Below are 27203 nucleotides of genomic sequence, written 5' to 3'. Positions count from 1 at the left end.
TAGTTTCTCATGATTTAAATTCCATCTTTGGTACAAACTAAATTCTCAAATGCACCTACATATATTTCTGGTCTTAAAAAATTTCATCAATATAATCTTTGTACAGAATCAAAAAAAATTCATGTGTATGCAGACATGTGCTCAGGTGCTTGCAGAAGCCAGGAGAGCACTGGATCCCCTGAAGTCACAATTACTGGTGGCTTGTGAGCCTTATGTGGGTGCTGGGAAGTGAAGGCCAGTCCTCTGCATAAGTAGTAAGTGGTCTCAATTGCTGAACCATCTCCTAGCCTTCAATCATCAGGATGGTTTTAATGATTACATTCAATTTGTCACGCACTATTCATCACTTACATCTGCTGAAAAAGTAAACATTAAAGGAGAGACTGAAAACCAAGTAAAATAGTCTTTCCAGGTCCATAATATTGAAACAATACAACATTGTGTCATTCACTAACTTGTTTCTTGTTATTGTTTTAGCAAGGAAGAAGTGTTTATTTATGATATGACTATCCAATTATTCCCTTCAATTAAAATGTTTGCAAGCATGCCAGTGGGATATGAATGTGTCTACATACATGTCACATGGGTGTACAGATGTGTACACACATAACCCTCTGGAGAATATTGATATTAGTGCTTCTCATCAGCAAGGTTTGGAAAAGTGAGTGGGTTTTTCTCATAAACGATTTTATCATGGAAACTTCCTGGGTTCAGAAAACCCCATTATTTCTTTAGAGGATTGTGTGTTTCCATGGTAGTTCTCCAGAATGGCGAACAACTCAAGGCTAGTAGATGAGCTGCTTCCTTCCATTGGCTGATTTGGGTGTCTAGATTAAACAGGTGCTCTCCCAAATCATCTAATTCTGAAACTTTTTTTAATGCTAGAAATACAGTGTGTGTCTAATTCAGACAATTCATTTATAAAAACATAGTTTAACAGAGATGAAGACAAGCTCACAGTTTGAAAATTAAATCAACTGTCTATCATATATCCCTCCAGAACAAGGAAGAAAGCTATACGTATCATACATGGTGTCCTATGACTGGTAGAATATGACAATTAAATTTCAAATTGTACACAAATTTAAATATTTAAGATGTAAAGCATAATTTAGTGATCACAGAATATTTAAGTACATTTGAAACCATGTATATGTAATTCTGTGTATTATACCAGAGAGTTTTATGGTGAAGTGGATGTGGATTATGAAAATGCACTTCAGCCCTGGGCATATCCTCAGAGAACCCCAGGCCCTTCAATGGAGACACCCGCATGCCCATGTTTCTTGCTGATTCGTTCAATATAGCAAAGAACTAGAATCAGCCTAGCTGTCTATCATGAAAGTAATAGTGAAAATTATAAATGCATATACAATAGGATACTGTCCAGCTCTAATGGAATACAATCACAAAATAGAATGAAATGGATGAACTTAGAATATATACTATTAGGCAAGCTCACATAATCTCAGGAAGAAAAGAATCCACATTTCCCTCATATATGGAATTTAGCCAATACTATATGTATATAAATAAAAAGTGTGCATGTGCATAGGGTAGAACATGTAGAAAAACAACAAAAAAGAACAACAAAGGCTAAATATTAGGTATGAGGGTGGGTAACTGAATGTATGTAACAGACATGACTTATGAAGAAGAATATAAAGATAATTGTTTTGATTTTTTAGCTATAACTCTGTACTAGATTTTTCACATTTGGTGATAGGTAAGTACATAAAATTACATTCAATAGTAAAATTACAAAATTCAATGTAAAGCTTCATGTAAAGCTATCCAAATGTACTACTCTAACTGTATAAGAATTCACTAAGACACGGTGACTTTGGATCTTGTTAATTTGATTGTGTGATTAGAAATTATATTTTGTGAATTGAGATCAGCCACAACTACAGATAACAAATTACATACTATGAAAGGCAGAAAGCAAACTATTCTAATTTTATATTGATTTAAGATTATTTTGATCATGTTGAACTAAATGATGTTATTAAATTTAGTTTCACCTATTTTGCATGTTTTAAATTTCTTAAAACCTACATGTGAGAAATTTTAAACTATTTTATGATTGACTTTAAGTCTGTTGGTCATATCGTGCTGCATGGGTCATTTTTCAACTTTAATTGCTACATGTTGTCAAAAACACTGATGAACTGATTCTAACTTTAAAAACTTATTCCACGTGTTAGTGTATCACTAGAATGTTTTAAATGATACTGAAGGATCTCAAACTGACATTAATTTATGAATCAAAATAAACAAGCTCTTCATGGAAAATTAAATGTTCATCAAAAAAATCTTATCAACCGCTTAAAAAGCCACCCCAAGCCGGGCAGTGGTGGTGCACGCCTTTAATCCCAGCACTCAAGAGGCAGAGCCAGGCGGATCTCTGTGAGTTCGAGTCCAGCCTGGTCTACAAAGTGAGATCTAGGACAGGCTCCAAAGCTACACAGAGAAACCCTGTCTCAAAACAAACAAACAAATGCCACCCCAAACTGAAAAAGTATCCAGTATGTATAGAGAACATGCAAAATAAAAAAGAAACACTTTAAGCAAATAAGCAATAACATCTTACAATAAGCAAAGAATGCCCTAAAAGAAGAGACAGGAAATGGCCAATAATCACATGAAAATACTCTGAACACCAGTAGTCAATGAGGACATACAGATCAAAATCACAGTGAAGTAGCAACTCATTCCTCTAGGATCCCTAATATGGGAGAGAAATGATGTTAGTGAGAATATAGACAAAGATAAAGCCATGTGTTCTGGGAATGAGAATATAAAATGGTATAGGTACTGTGGGAAAAACTTTATGCAATGTTTCCTCAAAAATCCATAAAAATAGAGGTATCATATGATCCTTTACATATGTGTCCAATTGAGTTTAAAACAAAATCTATAAGAGGTATGTGTATGCCATTGATGCAGTAGCATGATACACTGTAGCTATAATGTAAGAAGAATCCTATGTCCATGGGCAGATGAACGGAATATTTGGCTTTCAGAGAGAAGTAAGTCCTACAATTTACTACAATTTGTATGGACCTTGTGAACGTTATTCTAAGTGAAATGAGTCATTGATAGGAGACATGTGGGCATATTTATCTAAGTCACTTAGAGTAGAAAAAGTCATACAAACATTAAATACAATGATGGCTGCTGGGGATGAAGGGGAAAGGAGGTTACTGTTTAATGGGTGCAGAACTTGTATTTTATGAGATGAAAAGACATATGAAGATGGATGGTAGTGATATTTTCATGATGTGAAGAATGCATTTAATACCACTGAACTAAATGCTTAAAGTGGTTAAGTTGTAAATTTCATGCAATGTATATTTTATTAAAATAAGATTATAACAGTCTTGAGAAGCACTAAACCTAACCCATTGTTGGTTCCAGCTGGAAGGTATTAGACTTTGTACTTTTCATGATTTATACAGTATTTTCATTTTTGTGTCTGTGTATTTGCCTGTTTGAGTTCATATACTGGTGCCTGTGAATCCCCTGGAATGGGAGCTACAGGTGTCTGTCTTATGTGGGTGCTGGGAGCCGAACTTAAATCCTGTACTAGAACAGCAAGCTCTCTTAACTGCTGAGCCATTTCTCTAGTCTCTAGACTGCCTACTTAAAAGATATTAGTTAGCCATAAATTCTCCGTGTTATTGTTTTTGAATATCTGAAAAATGGGAAAGAATTCAACAACAAAATACTGCTATACTAAAAAACAAATTAGGTCAGTTGGTTGAAATTACAGAAGGAAGATCCTAGACATTAAGACTGAAATACTAGGAAATATAAGAAGCCACTGTGTAGTGAATGAAGAATAAAACTGATTGAACTGATCCAAATACAAGACATTATAACATTATCATTTCTTTCTGACCAAATGTGTGCAGATGAACATATTGATATGAGACAATATTTCCCCCAAATTCATTTTTAAGTACACTATTTACAAGAATAAACAAGTACTCTCCAGTCAAAAAGGTTATACAAAATTAAATAGTAGTTTTTAATTTAATTGCACAACTTATAACCTTTCTTTTTTAAGATACACATTAAATCTCTAAAATGTGAATACAGTCTTCATAATTGATTTGATGGTGGAACATGTTTTTCAGTCTCCTGAGTTCAGTGATTGTGGGAACAGCCTTGAAAATGTTAAAAGATATCAATCATATCAATTCAGTAAACTTTGTGGAATAGTTGCCTGGCAAAATAGTCTTGAATTGTTCACATTTTTTTCATTAATTTATTTATTAGTCATTTTTTTGGTGTGTACTAAACATATATTGTGTTCTAGAATGTGATAGTGTTAACTGTCAGCTTGAAAAACCTAAAATCACCTGGAGAAAAGGCCCTTGTGCAGGTCTGTGAGGAATTACCTTGACTGTATTTATGTGGGAAGACTCACCCACTGTGGGTAGCACCATTTCCTAGGAAGAGGATACTAGTTTGTATAAAACTTGAGAAACAGAGCTTAGTTAATTCTCTGCTCTCTGTTTTTGACCGTGGAAATAACAAGACTAGCTGCTTCAGGTTCTGGGCACCCTGACTGCCTGCAGTGATGAAATTATGGCTCAAATAAACCCGTTCTTCTCAAGTTGTTTTTGTCAGAGTATTTGATCATAGAAACAGGAAAAGGACCTAAGACACAGAAATTGTAGTAAAAATCACAACTTCTTTGCCTTCAGGGCCCTTGTAGCCTGGTGAGATTGCAGACTGGCACGACCATGGGAAGAGAGCATGACAGCTGAAGCGAGAGAGCCACATGACGGACAAAGGCAGATCATCTAGATACAGAGACCCGTCCTGTGGTTGAGGTAGCTGTGGCTTGTTCTGCTTCTCTGACCTTCCAGCATTCACCCCAATAACTGGCCCTGGGTTTGATTTTATTAATAAGACCATTGAAGATTCTTGCTACATGTGGTGATATTTATTTGTGCTGAAATGTGATATTTTATTTGTATGTTAATAAATAAAGTTTGCCTGGAGATCAGAGGTCATAGTGAGCCTTAAACAGAAGTCAGGCCATGGTAGTCCATGCCCTTAATCTGATGACATGGCAGGCAGAGTATCTGTGTGTTCAAGGACACAGCCAAGCACGGTGGCACATGCCTTTAATCCCAGTACCAACTATAGAGACTTGGAGGTCTTTATAGACAGGCAGTGATGAGGAAGTGATGTGGCTGGGCTTAGAACCAATGAGAAGGCAGAACAGGAAGGCAGTAAAGGTGCAGGTTAGACAGGAAGAAGCTTTCTTGGGAAGCTAAGGCAAGGTGGTAAGCTAAGATTAGTTGGTGGCCATTGCTCTGATCTCTACAGCTTGCACCTCTGCATTTGGTTCTGTGTTTCTTATTTAATAAAACTGTTTTAAAAAGTTGTCTACACCATCCTACATGTGGAAGCGAGCAACTGCTTCACATTGAAAGCACAAAGTTCCATCACAGAAGGCAGGGCCACATCTGCTGTTTAAATACAATGTGTATGCTTACCTCCTTATGCAGACTATTTATTTATTTATTTATTTATTTATTTATTTATTTATTTATTTGCTTTTATCCATTATTTGTATTAGCATATATTAATTACAAATAATATGCCACATTATGGGATTTCATGAACATACAAAACCTATTTCAATGATATTCTTTGGTGTCTATCTCCTGCTGCTTCCCACTCTCTTCTCAACTCCCCCTTCTTATTACATATCTGTTTTCTTCATGATGGCCCGATGAGCACTTTAAGGCTGCTTTGGGATCATGGGTGGGTGGCTGTTTAAAGGAGTATGGATGCCTTACTGGCAGCGACACCAACTGAAGAAAATCTCCCTGGTTGCCCTCATAAATGCTCAGAGAAAGAAATACAGGCCCCACTGAAAGCTTTTAATCCTCAATGATAGTGTTGATGGGCCAATCTTTTGCTTATCTTGTGCAGAGAATCACAGTTTCTGAGTTCCAGAGTGCAACATCTAGGTCTGGAGAGATGGCTCAGTGTTTTAAGAGCACTTTCTGCTCATTCAGCAGCAAACTGGAGTTCAATTCTCAGCACCCATATGATGGCTCACAACCATCCCAAACTCCAGTTTCAGGGGATATAATGCTTTCTTCTGGCCTGTGTGGGCACTGCATGTATATGGTATACAGATATACATGAAGCAAAATACCCACACATATAAAATAAAATAAAATTTTTTAGAGTGCAACACGTTGGATGTATTTCATACCATTCTGTTCTTTCTCCAACTGTTTTAGCATTTCACACAGTGGTCTATACTCACTATAAATTCTGTTTCTTCCCTAATGTTTCATCCATATCCTTGGCTATCTATGATCTCCTCAGGGTGCTGATTTAACTGCATCCTTGCAGGTCGTATCACAGTCTGGCCCACTTATCCCACTATATGAGGACAGGAACAGTCTCATTCTACCTTAACACCTCCCCTTGCACATTCAATCAGTACATGCACCTTGATGTCACTGAATACTGGATAAAATACTCAACTTAAAATTATACCTACATTAACCCACTGAGAATGGAAGGAAGCTACTGAGAATTTCCAAAATGAAATTCTAATCCATGACTAAAGCTATGATTTAATAACTACTCCATTATTGCCATATAGCCTCCTTGGTTAGCCATAAAAACATTTGTTTTCTTGGCTATGATACAGAACATTTATTTTGTACCTGGTGAAAATAGCCATATGTAAATACATATTTATATCATATAGAGATTAAGAAGAGAAACAAAATGAGATTTTTGTGGTTGTTACTACATGGCAGTTATAATTGATAGTTAGATGGTTTAAAAACCTAAAAATGTATTTACTTCCACATAAAGGGAGAGGATGTGAATTATGCAGTTAAACACAGCTCTGTGTGGAGTTTCACCAGATGATAAAAGTCACATCATAATTATCCAGAAGTAGCTGTGAGCTCAAGCTTTTGAGTACAACAAGTATAGAATTAAATTTGGGTTCTGAACATTCTGTAATATAGTGAAAAAAGTAGTTAATTTCTCTAAAACCCTGTATTTCCAAATATTTTAAGATGAATAACAATGCTGACAACAGGTTAAGTGTGTTGTAAGGATAAAGGAAGGTGTTTTGTTGTTGTTGTTGTTGTTGTTGTTTTTTGGGGGGTTGTTTTTTATTTTTTTCTTTTTCATTAGTATTTTATTTTTTCATTTTCTTTATTAAGAAATTTTCTACTCACTCTACATACCACCCACAGATCTCCCTTCCTCCCTCCTTCCTCTTCCCACCCCCCCCAGCACTCTCTCCCAAGCCACCCCGCATCCCCACATCCCCCAAATCAAGGTCTCCCACAGGGAGTCAGCAAAGCCCAGCACACTGAGCTTAGGCAGGTCCAAGCCCCTCCCCACTGCATCAAGGTTGCACAAGGCATCACACCACAGGCACCTGATTCCCAGAAGCCTGCCTATGCACCAGGGACAGATCCTGATCCCCCTGCCTGGGTGCCCCCCCAAACAGTTCAAGCCAAACAACCATTTCCTGTATCCAGAGGGCCTAGTCTAGTCCCACGGTGTCTCCACAGCCACCATTCCACAGTTCATGGGCTTCCACTAGTGTGGCCTGTAGTGGGTAGCCATTCCAGCTTGGATCTGGAAGTTCCAACCTCCATTGAGACTCTGGCAACTGTCACACCTACAAGGCGGGGCCAGGGGAGGCGCCTGGAGACCGGAGAGCTGGATGGGCCAGCGCTCTCTCTGTGCACTCTCTCTGTGCACTCTCTCTGTGCGCTCTCTCTGTGCCTGGACGCTGAACGGTGGAGGTTGATCAAGCAGAGCTCCAGAGAACACCACTGGATTGTGATACACCTTCCCCAGACCCTGCAACCTACCTATTACTTAATTTGTGGGTTACACCATTAAATAAATATCCTTTTAACTACGTGGAGTGGCCAAAATAATTTCACCAATATCTGGCACCCAACGTGGGCCACTAACCCACGACCCTGAGATTAAGAGTCTCATGCTCTACTGACTGAGAAATTATTTTGGCCACTCCACGTAGTTAAAAGCATATTTATTTAATGGCGTAACTCACAAATTAAGTGATAGGTAGGTCGCAGAGTCTGGGGAAGGTGTATCGCAGTCCAGCAATGTTCTCTGGCGCTCTGCTCGGAGTGCGCACTGAGAGAGCCTGGCCCATCCAGCTCTCAGGTCTCCAGGCGCCTCCCCGGCCCCGCCTTGTAGGCGTGACAGTTGCCAGAGTCTCAATGGGGGTTAGAACTTCCAGATCCAAGCTGGAATGGCTACCCACTACAGTGACCGGTCATCTCTGTGATGGCTTAGCCGTTAAAGGCAAGGCTCACAACTGAAAACATAAGGGAGGTGTTTATAACCTGTCACAAATACAGAATGCTACAAAAGGGTGCACAGAGCAGAGAGTAACTATGATTCTTACCAGGTTGAGTGGATAGTTGCTAGAACAACCACTGTCTTGGTTTGCTTTATTTTGAGCTCTGTCTGTGAGAAGACAGGAAGATTAAGAGAGACTGCACAGAAGAACAAGCGGTAGGAAAGGAGAAAACCCTTATAGTACTGCAACAATGTAGGTTCAACTTAAGAACACTGCTTGGTCCTGAATCTTTCATTAATTAGCTACATGACTTGGACAGTGACTCAATATCTTCATATCAGTTTATGCACCTATAAAATGGAGGCAGTAAGAGTATAGATCTCATAGGACAGATCATGTTCATGTCACCAAATGAGATAATTAATCTAATGGTCTCAGCAGGGACCCAGAGACAGTGGTAGTCATAGTCATGAATGGAAGAGTCAAAAAGAGAAACAATCAGTGTCTAGATTGTGGAAAGGTAAAGAAATAATCCTCAGTGTACTACTTCCTTTGCATATCATCCTGTAGAAATCACACATGAAAATCACTGCAACTCATAGCCTGGACCACTCTGGAAAGCAATCAAATAGTGTTATGCTGTACTGCCTGGAGACCAAAGAGAGTGAGAAAGTGAGGTGGATCAAAGTTGCTCTTCGGGTGTCAGAAAGTACCACTGGAAGCCTATCTTCCTCTGCTTGGGATAAAAGTCCCTTGCAACCACATATCCCACAGCCTAATATTTTCTGAGACTCCACTGTGCCTTTATATTTTAATACCCTGACATCTGGAATCCTAAAAGTCTAATGTTTAACCATAAATATCTGCTGAGATTAAAGAGCTATATACCAAGTTTCAATCTTTGGGGCCTATAATTGCTTGGGAAAAGAGAATGGCATTTCCCCCTCTAGCTAGAAGAAAAAGACCTCAGCAAGCACGGATATTGGCAGACAAATCTTCTAACAACCGTTTCTCCTCTCCATTCTCTCCTCTCATTTCCTCCCTCCCTCTCCATTCTCTCATTTTATAATACCATCTTGCTGTCACTCTCGGAACAAATGGGAAGAACAAGAAGCCTGGAAAGCTGAAAGAAAGACACATTTCAAGATCCAGCCACAAAGAGGGGAAGTGCTGGCCACGCTCTGCCCAGGAAGCAGGGAACAAACAGTCTCTGTGGTTCTCCCATCACTCACTTAGAAAACACTTCATCATTTTGGGAACTGACAGTCAAATGCCAACTTTATTTTCTTTTATATCAACCTCATATTTTATTTTTGATTCAAGGCAAGTCACTTTTAAGGTCTCCGGAATGGTTTATAACTTTCATTCTTGGGAAGTCTCCCAGAAGTAACAAAATTTGAAAAATGTTTCTTAGCTACTCATAGTAAAGAATGGGGAACCAATCTTTTCCCTGAAGGTAGATTTGGTCAGAAGTCTTGGCCAGACCACAGTGATTTGCTGGGAATAGTGTCAAAGAGAGTGTGGGAAAAGCTTATCATGAAATGAGCTTTAAATATAATGATAACAGTATAGAATAAATAATAACAAACCTAATTTCACCCGGCAATGTATTATGAAGATGGCATTTTGGAGGTCATTCAATTCATTTCAATACAATTAACTCAATACAATAAGATGATACATATTAAAGGTCTAAAAATCTATTTTAGTGAAAGGCTTTAGCTGTAAACACTTCTGTATATTTTTAAGGTTCTTTTGTCTTTCTGATCTGTGTCCAGGCAAATATGTCTATGTCTTGTGTTTGGCATGGAGAGTCATGGTCTCACTCTGTAGTCTGGCTAGTCTTGAACTCAGGGTAATTCTTCTGCAATAACCTCTCAAATCCTAATATTTCAAGATTGAGCTACAACATCTAGACTCAAAGACTAATTTTTGATTATTAATGAAAAATTAAAACTATGCATAGATCTCTGCTCCTCCCACCCCTCATATGTGTTGAGGAAATTCATTTATCAGAGCCTCTGTGCTGGCTGGTGACCCTCCTTATTAGTTTCCTTCCTCTGCTTCTTAGAGTCTTGTTTGCAATGTTTCTTTATATAAAATATGTATTTCTTGTACACATACACATCTACATGTACACACATGCACACACATATATATGTATGCATATACATATATATTATATAATATATATATATATCAGAGAAAGAGAAAATAAACTAACTTCTATTTGCAATTCCCTCTGTAAACCAAAACACTATTTTCTTCCCTATTCTTTTCATTGCTATTTGTGTATATGCCTTTATTGCAATATAACTTTAATGAAAGCATAGTTATTATCTTCTTCACTATACACTATAATACCTAATCTTTAATAAAATGCTAGTAGACACTATGTTGCCAAAACATATTTACTGAATAAAGGAAAATGCCTGATATTGTAATTCACATGCAAAGGGTATTCATATAATGCTCCACTTTACTTCCCTGATAGTTCATTCAGCTGAGGAATTATAAACTGCCACCAACCTAGAGCTCTGAAGTCTTCAGTCCTCTCATTACAACATTGGTCTTCTATATATATAAACCAGTCTCTGAGGTGATACTATTCATTATTAGCTAGAGATAGACAAGAAATTAAAAAGAAGCTCAAATAGAAAGGCCTGGTGTTTTCATCTACCTAAGTGGGATATTAATTTCAAGATTTTGTTTTATTGAATGATTTTGGATTTTTGGGATCATTAGATGTCTCCATAACCACAGAAGTTCTTCCTAAAATAAAGTATAAGTAGTTCTCAGGGGATCCCCTGCTTGGGATTAGCCTTGCTCTTATTGCCATGTAATTTTCAAAGTTGGCAGCAAATGAAAACTTATAGATAAGTATAAAACAAAATTAACAGCTCACTTTTCCCCTGGCTGCACACCCTGCACTGTGAAGATAGTGAAGCCCACTGGCACAGTGTTCCTACTCGGTGATCCACACGGATGGGTTTAGCTCCTGATGCCAAAGTGCTTGACAGTATTCAGGGAACTAACTGTGGATATATGATTTAGTGAGGAGGGGTTTTTTTTGTGTGTGTGTGTCTGTATGTGAACTAATATATGCAAACAAGATCTGTTATTTTGCAAATTAAAAATAAACCTTAGGGGCAGTGGGCTCAAAATGACTTGGAGAGATTTACTAATAAAATGGAGAAAAGACATGAGGGTGTGTCAAGCATGGTGACACTGGGAATAAATATGAGACTTGGTTCTAGTGGTTTCATTTTATGTGTCACCTTTATTGTCTTACAGAGGGACATATGCATGTCAGTCTCTTATGAATAAAGCTGTGCTTCTCTTGTACGCTAGCTTGGTGACAGGAAGTAGAAAGTAGTTTTAAGAACAATAATTTTTAAAATACAAAGGTCTTGCATTCAAGAAGAATATATTTGAAGTCAAGACAACATTTACCATGTGTTGTCTTCCTTGCAAAGGGACTCTGTTGCTAGAGCAGTAGACAGGAGACTCCACTGTGAGAATCTTGGCACCTATAACAACTTCATTGAGCATTTTAGGCAGTTTTTGAGCATGAGGAGTCTGTCAGTCTTATACACCTGCATGTCCTCTCAGCCATTCACACAGACTTGCTTTCACACTCTGATAGCAAATGGTGTGCAATGCTTGTTATATACCATTGAATTGTGTTTCACACAGGGCAATGAGCTGAAGAGAAGCAAACAGAACAGCACAGTCACCAATAGCAAGAAGATATTTAGTCCTGAACAATGTATTACACCACATGGTAAGCAACCTCCTAAAAGCTCATCAAAGGAATGTTCTTATAATTTAAACATGAAGCATTCGACTGACATAGTAGTGACTGTTGGTAAGACAATGACATAACATATGCCATTGACAATCATCTTCTCCCACCAAAAGGAACTATTGACAAGACTTATGACATCAATCTGAGAAATGTTTTCTGACCATGTGAAAGAGCACATACAACCTGTGTTCAGGGAAAACCAACAGGCTGCAGAGTTATCTTCCTCCAGTCATCTCTTGACCCAAGGGTGAGCAGGGATATAACATATTTACATTAGCTCCCCAGGCATTGTTGTGATCGTTTGGGTTTATGGTCTCCAAGAGTCCCATTAGAGTCCTGCTCCAAATTCCACCTTGGTGACAGTTTGACAGCCCATCTTTACTGTCATTACTTCTTTCTAATCTCACTTCCCGACTGGTGGTTTTTGGCAATTTGCTGCTTGGGCTGTTTGAGCCTAAGCTTTGTCTTGGATGTATTTCTAAGTCAACCCAAATTAGGCACTATGATTGAGCCTTTATCTTTTCTACTAGGATAAATTTCAATTTGTATCTAGCACTGTGGACCACTACCCATCTTCTTAATTAAAAAAGAAATGTGACCCTGGCCAAAATTCAAGTCCATAAAAGATACACAATTACCATAGGCTTGTTTTAAAGTATGAGGAGAGTTTTACCATGATATAAATGTCTGTGGTAGTAATATAAGTTTTTTTTTAACCAATAGAAAATTTTACTATAGAAAACATTGACTGAATCTAGGTATAGACGGAATTAGATCTGCATATCTTCCTTGGTTGCTTTTCCAGTTGCAGTGGTAAGACCCCCTTGACAGAAGCAAACTAAGGGACAGAGGTTTACTTGAGACCACAGTTTGAGGCATGGAAGTCAAGGAAGGAGGAGCTTGAAGCAGCTGGTCAAGAAGCAGAGAGAGGTGAATGCCTACTACTGTTCATCTGTTCAATGTGTTTTCTCCACTTTATATTGCTCCCAGATACTCTGCCCAAAGAAGGGTCTCACCCACAGGTAAAATGCGTCTCCCCACATCAATTAATGTAATCAAGATAATCCCTCACAGGCACCCTCAGAGGCCTGTCTTCAGATGACACTAGATCTTATCAAGGTGAAAACTGACACCAAGGATCATACTATGCTTTTTATTTTTTATCTTTACTAATCATATATCAATTCTCACTTTCCTCTTACACACACACACACACACACACACACACACACACACACACACACACACTATGGATTTCATTCCACTATGAATAAAATGTATTAACTGGTTATATTCTGTAAACAATATATCAAAGTGAATACTTCCTCAGCTTTTATACGTAATCAGTAGCAAGAACATATTTATACCTGAATAATGTATTAAACCACATGGTAAGCAATCTTCTAAAGAATGTTCTTAGAATTCAAACATGAAACATTTGATTCACATATGTGAACAATATATCAAAGTGAATATTTCCTCAGCCTTTATATTCACTCAGCATATACATGACTTTAAAACTTCTACTGCAGACCCCATATATTGTCACTCAATTGCAATGCTAAGATCTTAACATATGGAAAAATGTGAGATGAGTATAAAATATATTTTTAAGTATGAAATTTTATAATAACTTAAACAATCATGTGTAGATATGATTCCAAATGCCAAGTGTTACACTTCACCAAAAGCTCAGATGGAAAAATTTATAAACAAATAAGAATATACCCAAGTTTTTGTGATGATTTATGCCTATACTAGGACACAGGAGACTGAGACAGGAGGATTGGAAGCTTAAGGCAAGTATAAGTTACATAGCAAGAATGAAGCCATCTTGAACTACACAGCAAAATTCCAGGCTGGCCTGGGTACAAAGCAAAATCCCAAAATCCCATCTCTACAGAAAGTACAAATAAAACCAAACAAGCAAAAGCTTTGAAATATATATATATATATATATATATATATATATATATATATATATATACTCTTGAACAGTTTAGGATGACTCATTAATATTCTTTATAAGAGCCTATAATGCATACACTGATAGAGCTAGTTTAGCAATATTTGTTGAGCATCCTCCCAAATATATATCAGTGAATAGTCCAGAATCCCAGCCCTCCCTGAGTCTGTGTTCTAAAGGGTCAAATGGCAAATAAACAACTAAGTTATTACATTTATAATATAATGCCAGGTGTTGGACCTCAAAAACAATAAAGCAGGTGCATTAGCTTTAGAAAATAATAAACACATTGTTTGTTTGTTTTTGAGTCAAGGGCTTGCTTATCTCAAGCTAGCCTTGAACGTACTCTGAGGACCTTGGAGATTTGGCTTTCTGGTATGCACCAACATACACAGTTTATGTGGTCCACACTTGGCCTAGGGATAGAAATCAGGGATTCTTGCATGGTAAGCAAGCACTCTACCAGTGACAGCACTAGCTCACACATATGATTGTTAGATGAGGGATCAGGAATGGCTTCCCTAAAGACACTTAGGGATACTAAGTATATCCCTAACAGAGCTACTAATAAGATATCCAGGCAAAGGAAATAGTCTGTGCAAGGGCCCTGTGCTAAAGGAACAGTAAGATTATGACAGTTAAGGTAAGTGGGGTGAGTGGGTGTTCACAAGTGGTGGAAGAAAGCATCCCTGATCCAAAAATGCAAGTCTGGTAAGCTTATGGTTTGGATGTCCTTCTCAGTGGGTAAAAAGCCATTGGAAAACTTAAGTGATTGTCTTAACCACTAGGTGAATAGAGTGCAGAATGCAGAAATGGGAGAAAACATCATTAGAGAGAGTACTCTGCCTCCAGGTGAGTGATGACGATGTCTACATTACAGAGGCTGCAGAGAAGGAAGATGGGAAATGTGAGAGTTTGGGTTAGGAGGAAGAGCAAGGAGTATGCCCCATGTTTTTACTCAATTGATGAAGGCAAAAGGCAAGTCATAGGCATCAGCTTGGGGTAGGGATTGGAATTTAATAGTGGGCATGTAGATCTGAGGTACCTATACATATTAATAGAACCAGTAGAGTATTTTTTTTTTACCACATTTCAAGGTCAGGTTTGAGTTAGTAATAGAAATCACAACTCATAGGTAACATTAAGTGGAAATTTGATCTTGGTCCTCTTGGAATAAGGAAAATTGTCTGAGCATTTTGCCCTGGGTGAGTCATACCTTTAGAACTTAAAATGGCAAGGAAGGAGATAATGGGGGTGGGAAGGAAGTAAAAGAGTGGGGGGGTGAGAGGAATTAGAATGCATTATATAAATGTAAGGAATTATAAAAGAACAAATGTAACTGGTAATAAACAAAGAGAAGGGAGACCAGAAAAATAATCTAAAAAGACTGAAGCAGAGAGAAAGTGGGAAAAATTCTTCAGGTTTTCCTACAACCTGTGCAAATTCAGTTCAAAGGGGAAATCATATCCCTGGTGGTAGAATCAGAAATATCTCCAGGACCCAGCCACAAAATCAATATGCAATGATGCTTTGGTTGTATGAGGAAGGAAAGAAAGTAGAGTGCAGAACTTCTGAGCACAACACAGTTTAGGAGGCATTTGGAGAGCAGGGAGATGAATCTCACGGTAACTTCTATACCATCCTCTCCAGAATGAGCATCCAAGTCACAACAGAAAAAAAAAAACAACAGATGGATTCATAGGTGGCTGGGATATTTCAAGGTGACATGAATTCTGCACGAGGCTAAGGTATGTACGAGGATTATTCTCCACATTGTGCTCAGAGGTGAGTGATGATAATATGTACATTTGACATAGACACAGGCATCCACAGAGGTCACAGTGGTGATGTCACAATATGTCTTAATGACTAAGTACCCTGCCATACATGTGATTTGGTTGCACATCAGTATAGACTCCAGCCCTAGACTTTGGTTCCTTTCCAATATATTTTTGTTTTCATGGGGCAATGGAGCCACAAGCTTTGTTACATGCCCACTGGCTTTGCCATAGACATCATAGTTGGACATAACCAACCTGTGTTGAAGAATGATCCAGTCCATTCTGCCTCTATCTTTGGAAACACAGTGACTGGTGGAGGCAGACCCAGGGTTCTCCCATCCAGATCTGTGAAGAGGTATTTTCTTGGACTTTCCCAGTCAGATTCAAGGCAAATGGTTCCTTCTAAATCTTTCCTGTGGAGAAAAGGAAGAAGCACCTCTCTCATCTCATGATAGGCAGGAAAAGATAGCGCATTGACAGTGCTAATCTTGCAGCAAGTCAAGGAACGAACCATCTTCCAGTCCTGCTATATAAGGCTAATATTCTTCACCTGGTATGGATGATCTGTACAGTAGCCCCCATCTGACACCAGTCATGAGGCGCTTTGATTCTGGTACTCCCAGACTGACCCCAAAACTATAAGAAGTAAATCTTTGGTCATTACAAATCATCTAGTTTATGGAATTTTGGTGCAGACACAAATAGACCAAGAGGTGTAGCTTTCATCCTGCTGGTAAGACAAATAATAACACAATACAAATTATGTGCCTAACTGTACTGAGCTACCTACAATGGCTCAGGAAGGGGCATTAAAAAGGAACCAGTGTTAGGTCAAACACGTGAACTTTCCACGTAGGGTGGTTTGTTTACACTATTCCTTTTCTCCCTAAAGCAGTTTTTTTTTTTTTTTTTCAGTGTGAGAAAGCATAACCCATTCTTTTTTTCAGATCCTTGAATAAAACTCTCGGATCACGTGTCCAAGAGTAGTAGTCACACCTGGCCTATGCTTCATCATTTACCTTAGGAATTCCCAGCAGTAGGTACAATCTCCTCCCATACCCTCATCCTGCTCAGTGGCTCCCTGATCCCCATTTGAAACTGTGAACTTTGTGCTCCATGATAGAGGAAAGAATAAAGTTGATTTGAATCCACCTATTTTAAAAATATCTCTAAGAAATAAAACAATAAAAATAACAATAAAACTGTCACAAAATCACGTCTGATCCTTCTTTAAAAATGACTCAAGAGGGGAGAAATCAGTAACCAGTATCTGCTTGTTTGTGAGCAAAATTCTTAAAATCATATATGAAAGGGCAAGAATATGGCATGGGTAAAATGCTGGGACATCTAAATCAAGGCTCCAGCCTTTTCTATAGAGATTTACTTCAATTTGTATGATGGTGTTATAGTTTTTAATGTTTTAGTTGAAAAACTGCTTCATAAATATAGTATATTGTCAATACTGAAAGGGGTACCTGGGCTGTGATGGAGGGAAGTAGAACTTGTTTTTGTCCTTCATCCTCAACATCCTGGTTCTCTCTGCTGTTATTGGGTACATGATTCCAGTGCTATACTCATTAGGCAGGATGCAGACATCCAGGTCATCACTATAGCAACTCTTCACAAAACTAGAGAATGTGACATCTGAAATTTTAAACAATATATCACAATATTATATCATGTGCACCACCAAACACAAACAGATTACATACAAAATATTCTTTTCATAATGTATATTACTGGAGCCAATTTAATCTAACCAGAATAACGCCAGGAAGTATACATGAATCTTAATTACAAAATATCTGGGTCATACATGGACATTGTATGGAAAGAAAGAAAGGAAGGAAGGAAGGAAGGAAGGAAGGAAGGAAGGAAGGAAGGAAGGAAGGAAGGAAGAGAGAGAGAGAAAAGACAGCAATTCCAAGCTAGAAAGTTGGCTTGTTGGTTAGAGCACTGGCTGTTCTTCCAAAGGACACAGACTTGATTCCTAGCAGCCACATGGAGGCTCACAATCTTCTTTAACACCGGTTCTTTAACATCTAACCTCCTCTTCTAGCTTCTGTAGGTACTTCATCTATATGCTGTACAGATGTATGTGTGTGTGTGTGTGTGTGTTTGTGTTTATAATAAAAAAATACCTTAAAAGACAATTATTCAAATATATTACAGTCTTAGGAAAAGTTAAGCTAAAAACATGATGAAAGGTTATCTATTTTATGTAACACTCAAATCAATGGGTAATGAGTACAAAATTATCAAAACTATCTGGTACAAGATGCACTGCCCAAGTTTTCAAATGCTGACTTTAAACCTAGCCATCTTTACAGCACCAAACTCTAAAGCAAACCCTGCTGACAGACAGTTTTTGTGTCTCAGTTACTTTAATGTATAATAGGAAAAACACCTTCTATCCCAGAGTTATCTTTGAGTTAAATAGTTACAGTGAAGTCTCTCCAGCAAATAGAAAGCAGTAATTTCTGTAAGGAATCATTCACTGTCTTGAATACACAGTCATGATTCCTCAACATTAGGGTGTCAGCTAGACAAGCGAGCACCAGGCCACGCTGAACCTTCTTGTCCTTTGATGCTGGAATGTTTCTGAACGTTGTGTGCTTGGGTGTGTGAAGACACATTTTTAGGATAAAGTCCAGAATCCTACCTTGAAGCTTCATAATTCCTGAAACTGGATGGCCACTTCTCACTTTATGCCACGGCTCCTGTGGCCATTGATTTGGTTCTGAGGTGAAAACCGGCCACAGAATACCAATCCGGCCTCCTCTGGGATTGGAAGGTGCTCTATCTGTTGATGTCCAGTTGGCTGACTGAGGTGTCTTTCTATCTTGAATGCAGTCAAAAGTGGAGCTGGTGGCCACAATGATTGAATTCCTAAGCACAATCTGCACAGCTCTGATGGAGCCTGGTGGAGCCGAAAATACATACCCGACTGCCAAAAGGCCAATAGTATTGTCTACCAGAGTGATATTCTGCAGGTCCACACTATTCTCCGTCTGCACCATGGCACCATAGTCAAAGTTCTTAAAAGCCAGGAATCCAGAGACACCAGTACAGTTGTTGGGTACACGTTTCTTGTAGAGGTGAAGGCCATGAAGGCTTGAATGGACCACATTGTCAGACCAAAGTGCTTCAGAAGAGCACCTATGGCCACATATGTGAAAGCCAAGTCTTTCTGACCCTGCCACCACATTGCCACGGAGAATGATATCCTTCGCATAGTCCACTTTGATTCCTGCCACCCAAGGAGATGACCTTGCTGACTGCATCGTCAGGACGACAAGGTTGTTAGTGAGAGAATAGTTCTGACCCTCCAGATCAATGCCATGGCCACTTGTGCCAAACACTACATTGTCATTTAAAACCATCCCATGACTGGCAGATGCACGGATGCCCACACCGCAGCTTTGATGTATAGTAGAAGATATTACCCAGGATCCAGCTGACACACCAGTGAATTCAATGGATGAATACAGTGGTGACCCCAAGTTCTGAATTTCTACATTTAGAAGTTGAAGAACACCTACAAAGACAATGTACATATTCAGGTCATGTTCTTTCTTGTTTCCCACAAAATACCTTTTCTATATTTTAATCTTAGCCACACTATATTTCCCACTTTATTTTTTATAACCATGAGATTTCCTACATCTTTGATGAAAACTAGCAATTATGCAATCTCACTGAAGAGACCAAGCTATTTTGAATGTTGTCATTTTATTAGCCCTAAGCCTACTAGGCCAGTATTCTACCACCAGCTATATATCTAGCATAGATTTTATTTTTGGCATAGTCTTATTAAATTGTCCAGTCAGGCCTATAACTTGTAATCCTCCTGCCTCAGCTTCCTGAGTAGTTTAGATTATAGACCTGAGCAACCACCCCCAGCTTATTTTATTTTTTTGGAGACAGAGTTTGAATACGAAACTCAGGATGGGCTGGAAAGTACTATATAGCCCAAGATGGCTTCAACCTGACAACCCTCCTGCCTTTCTCTCCCAAGTGCTACTATTGCAATTGGATACCACACATCTAGCTGTACTGCCTTAAAAATATATAGTTAAAATGATACAGAATTCAGCCTACACATTAAATTTGAGAATTAATAACAGTGTATATACTTCTGGTAAGAATACATACTATATGATTATATGTAATTAATTAATAATGAAATAAAATAACCATAACAATCTAAGTCCAATATAACACTGTTCACTGTGCTAAGCTCTTCTGAAACACACACACACACATACACACACACACAAAATTTTATCACAAAGATCATATGAGTTAGGTTCAATTATTATCCTCATTTTGCTGATAAGGATACTGAGAAATGAAATGCTTGACAAACTAAGACTTCGACCTGGACATATGGTTAAGTACCATGAACCTCATTGCAAGTACACACACAGCAAGAGTGAAAGATTCAACACTATGTGTGAAGCAATGTCACACTGAGTCAGGTAACCAGGCAACAACTGTCTGCCAGTCACTAGTCACATATCCTTTGCTAGGAAGGTTATGATTTGACAACTTTGTCCCTCCTTCCTCTCTTTTGTCCTTTCCTCCCTCCCTCCTCTATTTCTTTCTCTTTTTGTTTCTTAATTGTTGTTGCTGGAATTTAAGACATTTTGTTTTGTTTTTTTGAGGCAATAACCAAAGTAAACCATGAAGTCACTTCTTTGATAAACCAAGAGGAAGCTAGGTGTGTGACATTTCAATGTTACTATGTTTTACTTAAAGCTCAAAGACCAGCCTAATACCTTCAATTCTCCACTGCCTTTTCAGAGATAGGAAACTCAAACCCTCACACATCAGTTGCTGTGAAAAAGTCAATCCTTGTAAGAAGGAGAAAATGAAAAACTATTTGTTTCTCCTAGATAAAACTGGATAAAATAACTCCAATAATTAATCCTCTTGTCGGCAATAATTGAGAAGCTTCTGGTAGATGGTATAGAAATAGTGTTAAACATTGTTGTATAGGACTCACCTCTGAGCCAAACTGCCATCATCTTCAAGAGTTCTGCTGGTCCCACTAACAAAGGTCATCACCACTAGGTCTGTTGACCTCTTATCACAGAAAGAGGAAACCCGAGGGGAGTCATAGGACCCTTACCTGAGTATCCAGCCACTCCTCCTAACAAGTTATATGCAATTTTGCCTAATTGCATATGGTCTTTGGGAAGGAGCTGGAGGGTACTGGGGGAGAGGGGTGACAGAAGGTATCTATCTACACAGACATGAAAAACCATCATCCTTACTGGCCACCTATCCTCCTGCCCATATCTCTTGCCCATTTTTCTTTAAGTAAGCCTAATAAACTCAAGTTCTCCAGAGTGAACTTTGGTGTAGTTGCATCTTGGTCAATTACTGAGACAATAGGAGGAGAGGGTAGATGTTGTTTACACCTCCCCAAGGAAGGGATTTTAGCAAGAAATATTAAAATGCTAGATGTCTCTTGATATCCTTTGCCAGCAACACACAGCTGAAGGTATGTTATACCTGCCCTGTTCATAGAACTTCAAAATGAACAACACCAAATGAAAATAAGTTCACATGTAAACAGCCTATTTCCTATATACATGATTGTTTTAGGATCTCATTAACATATCTTGTGAGCAAAATGTAAAGATCTTATTTCTGTGTGGTTGCAATTCACAGTTTCACACTGTTCAACATCATTTCATTTGCGTGTACATTGAAGCAATGAATGAAAATCAATAATAAATAGTAAATTCCTACAATATCTTGAGCACTTAAAGAATTCAGATTCAATTTTTGCTAGTAAGTGCTTTCCAACCTTTCCTTCTGAATTATAATCTTAAAGTTTTCAAGCTAGATGTCATCAGGGGGGAAAAAGCATTGCCGTCCATGCCCAATAACCAGTAGAGACAGCCCTAACTTGTTTTCATCCTTATCACCATTCTGCAGCATCCATGATATATACCTGCACATCCCACTTTATCTACACTCTCATGCAGGTTAGTTTTCTTTTAATTATTTCTTTTATTTTTATATTACAATATAGTTACATTATTTCCCCTTCCCTTTCTTCCCTCTAACCCTCCCTAGCTATCCCTCCTTTCTCTCTTTTAAATTCCTATGCAATCTTTTTTCCTAAATATAACCTTCTCAGTCAATGTATTGTTACTCATATGTATATTCCCAGGGCTGACCATGGGCCTTGGACAACCAGTTAGTGTGCTCTTCCCTGGGGAAGGTTATTTCTCCCGCTTTTAGAATGTCTTGGTTGCCTGTAGTTCTTTGTGTAGGGCTAAGGCCCCATGGTCCTCTCTTGGTTCACTTTGGCAGGTTTATTACTGCCATCCCTGTTAAGTTCATGTTTAGGCAGTCTCACAGCCAACCCTCTGATCCACTAGTTATTACAATCTTTCCTCCACCCCTATTCTACAATGGCATAGGTTAATTTTAAAAGCAAGGATTCTTAATATAGTATGAGAACATGGATTGTATTCTGGACAGAAAGGGGTCATTAAGAGAAAAAAATCCACTTTGGAAAAACCAGAACAGTTCCAGCCCACAGAAGCATTTAATGTGGGTTCTCTTTCCTTTCCTGGGAGGTTATTTTAAAAGTTATAGGTTAGCAACTACAGAGGCTTAGGATTATGTCACACTTGATGCTGACTCAGGCTTTGAGCTCAACTGTAAGACTTGGTCTTCTGTCCTATTCCAGTGAGCTGGTTTTCATTAGCTGGGTCTCTATGATGCTCTCCCCTTATGATGGCCCAACTTTACAATCATTTCTACAAGACCACAGTCCAGCTTTTGTCCATGTCTTCTAGAGTAAGATTGTCCAACTTTAACCTCATGTTACCTTGAGCCAGACATTCCTTTTTTGTATGTTGCTGTCCTGTGCATTTGGCAACTATTCATTAAGTACCAGAAAATCCACCCAATGAATTCCACCAGATATTGACAATTTTCACCCTAATGGGCAAACTCACCTTTAGCAAGAACAGAGAAAGACAGAGCTTTTGTAAAGTGATTTTCTATTCACTAGAAATTGTAAACTTCTGATTTAAGATCTGAATATACCAAAATAATGAATGGATGATTCCATGAATCATCCTACGCTGATTATAATAGGTTAGAACACTTTTTTCAGGTCTTCTCTGAGCATTTATTATATGCAAGTGCAGGGTGACTTTCTTGTCTTTAAAAGTATAGGTAAGATAATATTGTATTAAATCTTTGATAATATCATAAATATATACAATATTTATTAAACACATTGTGTGTTTTGAACCCAATAAGTCAAACTAGTACTACTCATATACTTTTGGGTGAGGGGCCATACACTGGAACGTGTTCAACCTACCAGGCACACCACTAAAGAACAGAGACTCTCTCTTCCCAAGAAACCATCATTTGTCAATGGCTGCTCAGCCAGGAAGAAGAGGCTCACACTGCAACAGTGACTGACTTGATCTTGTGTAGGTCTTCTATAGGCAACCACAGCTGCTGGGAGTTATTGAGTGTGGTAGTCTTGCCATGTTTTAAAGACAGTTTTGGTCTTGCCTTCCCCAACCTCCGACCCTTACAGTCTTTCCACTCCTTTCTGTGCAATGGTCCCTGAGCAATGGAGTGATTGGGGTTTGTGGTGGTTTGAAAGAAAATAATGACCCCCAGAGGGAGTGGCACTAATAGAAGATATGGCCTTTTTGGAGTAGGTGTGGTCTTGTTGGAGGAAGTGTTTTACTGTGAAGGCAGGTTTGGAGGTCTCATGTATTCTCAAGCCACACCTAGTAAGACAGTTCACTTCTTGTTGCTTGAAAGATGTAGAACTCTCAGCTACTTCTGCAGCACCATGTCTGCCTGCATGTCACCATGTTCCACCATGATGATAATAGACTGAAACTCTGAACTATAAGAAAGTCACTACAATTAAATGTTTTCCTTTTTAAGAGTTGTTGTGGTCATGGTGTCTCTTCACAGCAATAGAAACCCTAAGACGGGGTGATATTGATGTACCACTTTTTGCCGGGCGGTGGTGGCACACACCTTTAATCCCATCACTTGGGAGGCAGAGCCAGGCAGATCTCTGTGAGTTTGAGGCCAGCCTGGGCTACCAAGTGAGTTCAAGGAAAGGCGCAAAGCTACACAGAGAAACCCTATCTCAAAAAACCAGAAAATTAAAAATAAAAATAAGAATAAAGATGTACCACTTTTTGCTGAACACTTCGCAGACACTTACCCTACACAGTTGAGTGTTTCTATGTTAACTATTCACCTCAAGGAGAAACTTCTAAAATTAGGATTAAGAGGTGTGCAAATGAATAATAGACATCTATAACTTCCATCTTAGAGTAAAAGTGATGCCCTCTACATAAAGTGAGGAAATTTCCAACTATGTGAGGACTTTCCTCTGTTTCCTGTCCTTTACATTGTGTCCATCACTTGTGTTGCAGCCTCATTTTATCTTGCAGAATGAAAAATCTCACAGGAAAAAAAAATGATTTTAAGCTTAAAAGAATCATTTTTAGATTTATCCAGACATTTTCTAATAACAAATATTTTCAAAAAAAAAAACAAACAAACCAACATCCTTTAAGGAGTAGTAGAAGAAAAACTAATATTTTTAGGTAAAAGAAAATAGAATTAATCAGCAGTTGATGTGTGTTCCAAGAACTATTAAAGAAAATTTCTAAGAATCAAAGAAAATAATTTTATAAATAAACTCAGAACCTTAAGGATAGACATGCAGTGGCTTTCAAAGATGGAGCTATTCTGACAAGATTTTCCAAACTATTTGGTAAAGAAGAGCTTTGTAAGACTATAGCCAGAATATATATTTAATAAATCAAACAATCTTGCAAGATCCTAAAAGAGCTGAAGCATGCATTTCAAAGAAAAAGATTCCACTGGTCTTTTAAAAAGAATGAATTGATTTTAAACCACTTTAAAATATGGGAAATATTTGTATTTAAATTCCAGTCACTAATTGGTAGCATGACTCATGTCTAACATTAGATGTTGCATACTACTGGGAAAATGTAAGAGAAAACTAGGAAAGTGATAAAATTCAAATAGTTATTGAGTCATGTATCATTTTCAAAGCAGATGAAAATTCAGATGTGCTGAAGGTATTTTCTTTGAGGTTAAAAGGTGCATACATATGCACTGATCTCCAGTATATTATTAAACTTCACACTACTAATTTAGCAAAGATTGGGGCTGAAAACTCATAGCTTCCTGGAGCACAAAGAAGCCACCTAATTGGATCATTTTTGCATCAAAAGTGAAAATTCTCACAGCTGAAGTTTCTGAGTGTCCCAAGTGAGTGGTTCAGAATTACTTAGTAGCTGAACAGTAATGCTTAATAAATGAAAATTTCATTTCACTTACCAGAAAACTCTTCTCTGCTAGACTTCCTGAAGGACCCCACAAGGAGTCTCCCTCTACATGATGAGTCAGGCTGAATTTTAATGTTCCTAGTCAACAGTCCAACCTCAGCAGCCAAAGGAATGTGTTGACCATCCTCCATGATGTGAGCACTTCCTAGAGAAACAGGAGTCAGAGAAAAACAACTTTTAACTTGATGTCATGGAAATTGCTACCTGGGGACCTCACAGTACCTCACAAATAAAATTTTCTATTCCTATTAGAAGTCCTTCCAACCTGAAAGCCAGCCTTTCCTCAGGCACACTCCACAGATGTCAACTGAGAAATGAAAAACCTGTTCACTTGTTCCTCTTTGGGATCAAAGAGAATGTGCAAGCAATAATTCATTTCTTATCAATAACTCTGGGTACTAGGACAGGCCAATTAGTAGGGTTCCCAACATCCTTCCTTTCATTCATCAGTGTGAGGTTCTGGCATTTGACTGCACATTGTTTATATACCTCCATCATCCATCATGGAAGTAAAGAATCTCAGGTCAGATGAGGCAGTGGTAGAGAGTAAACATCAATGTTAGACAGAGAAGAGAATAGAAGAGGATGCTGCTTAGCACAGTAATCCCCTCTCCTGATGGACTTCTGCCTTCTACAGCCTGGACCATCTGCCGAAGCAGGGGTAAGGAGAAGCCTTTTTTCCCTGATATTTCAAGATGGCTCTAGCTGGCCAGGGTTAATAAAGATATATATATATATATATATATATATATATATATATATATATATATATATCTTTTCTATGCTATGCTTTTTAAACAGAAAATCAAGCTGGACATAGTACTAGCTAATCGGAAGCCGAGGCAGGAGAATGACCAGAGCCCAGAATTTCAAGACCAGCCAAAGTCACATAGAAAAATCCATCTCAACAACAACAGAAAGCAGAGGAGGAGTTATTACCCCTGAAACTATAACTTAGAAATGACTTTAGACAGTCTAGGGTAACATTATGCTCCCTTCTCACATATCATATGAAAGAACAGTTCTCTGACCCACTTATTTCGCATGTTTTATTAGTTAAATCTCCTGAGTTAAACTTAGTTCATACATGACACAGGAGGGTGGTTTTTCTATGATGGGTATTATTTCTTTTTTTTTTTTTTTTTTTTTTTTTTTTTGGTTTTTCGAGACAGGGTTTCTCTGTGTAGCTTTGCGCCTTTCCTGGGACTCACTTGGTAGCCCAGGCTGGCCTCGAACTCACAGAGATCCGCCTGCCTCTGCCTCCCGAGTGCTGGGATTAAAGGCGTGCGCCACCACCGCCCGGCGGGTATTATTTTTATACAGAACTTACTACCTGTTTTTACAAGAAGATATCTGAGTTTCTCTGTTTCTTTTGTTTTTGTTTTTCTTGGTAATCCTGCTAGACAATATATAAAATATATTTTGTGTTAAGAAACATACATTTTTATATAACGTTATTATACTATTCATTGTATTCCAAGGGACTATAGGATTCAATGTGCCATGAAATGAACTAGATGCTTAGTGCCAAAAAGTTTTTATCTGGCTTAGGCAAAAAACTATCTATTGATTTTTGAAAATTTTTCAACTCTCCTCTCAGACTTGCCATCATGAATCATAAAATTCTGTTATAACTAAATATTATTTTGAAAATAAACAATATACCGAGACTGATGGTACATACCTTTAATCCCAGCACCAGGGAGGCAGAGGCAGGTGGATCTCTTGAGCTTAAGGCCAGCCTGGTCCACATAGCAAGTTCTAAGACAGCCAGGACTATATAATGATACCCTGTCTCAATACATAAATAAATAAAATAAAAATTAACCTTAGCAGGAATCTTAGAAGGTCTTATTAATAAAATCAAACCTGAGTCCAGTTATTGGGGTGAACACAGGAAGATCAGAGA

The 27203-nt window shown here is 38.2% G+C and overlaps 1 protein-coding gene across 4 annotated transcripts in view; it reads right to left on the bottom strand.

The window, feature by feature from the left end:
• The window catches only part of Pkhd1 (PKHD1 ciliary IPT domain containing fibrocystin/polyductin), a 466475-nt gene that overhangs the window by 100268 nt on the left and 339004 nt on the right, over window positions 1-27203 (bottom strand). For all 4 annotated transcript variants that reach the window (XM_028868108.2, XM_037199703.1, XM_037199704.1 and 1 more), the window contains 4 exons: window positions 25287-25439; window positions 18565-19440; window positions 17378-17546; window positions 16158-16315 (listed from right to left, as the gene is read on the bottom strand). In XM_028868108.2, coding sequence (XP_028723941.2) covers window positions 16158-16315; window positions 17378-17546; window positions 18565-19440; window positions 25287-25439 — 1356 coding nt within the window. The remainder of the gene's footprint in view (window positions 1-16157; window positions 16316-17377; window positions 17547-18564; window positions 19441-25286; window positions 25440-27203) is intronic.

The sequence above is a fragment of the Peromyscus leucopus genome, chromosome 16_21 (genome assembly GCF_004664715.2).
Source record: "Peromyscus leucopus breed LL Stock chromosome 16_21, UCI_PerLeu_2.1, whole genome shotgun sequence".
NCBI lineage: Eukaryota > Metazoa > Chordata > Mammalia > Rodentia > Cricetidae > Peromyscus > Peromyscus leucopus.
The sequence above is the reverse complement of the archived record's forward strand: the minus strand, read 5'-3'. Positions and strand labels throughout refer to the sequence as shown.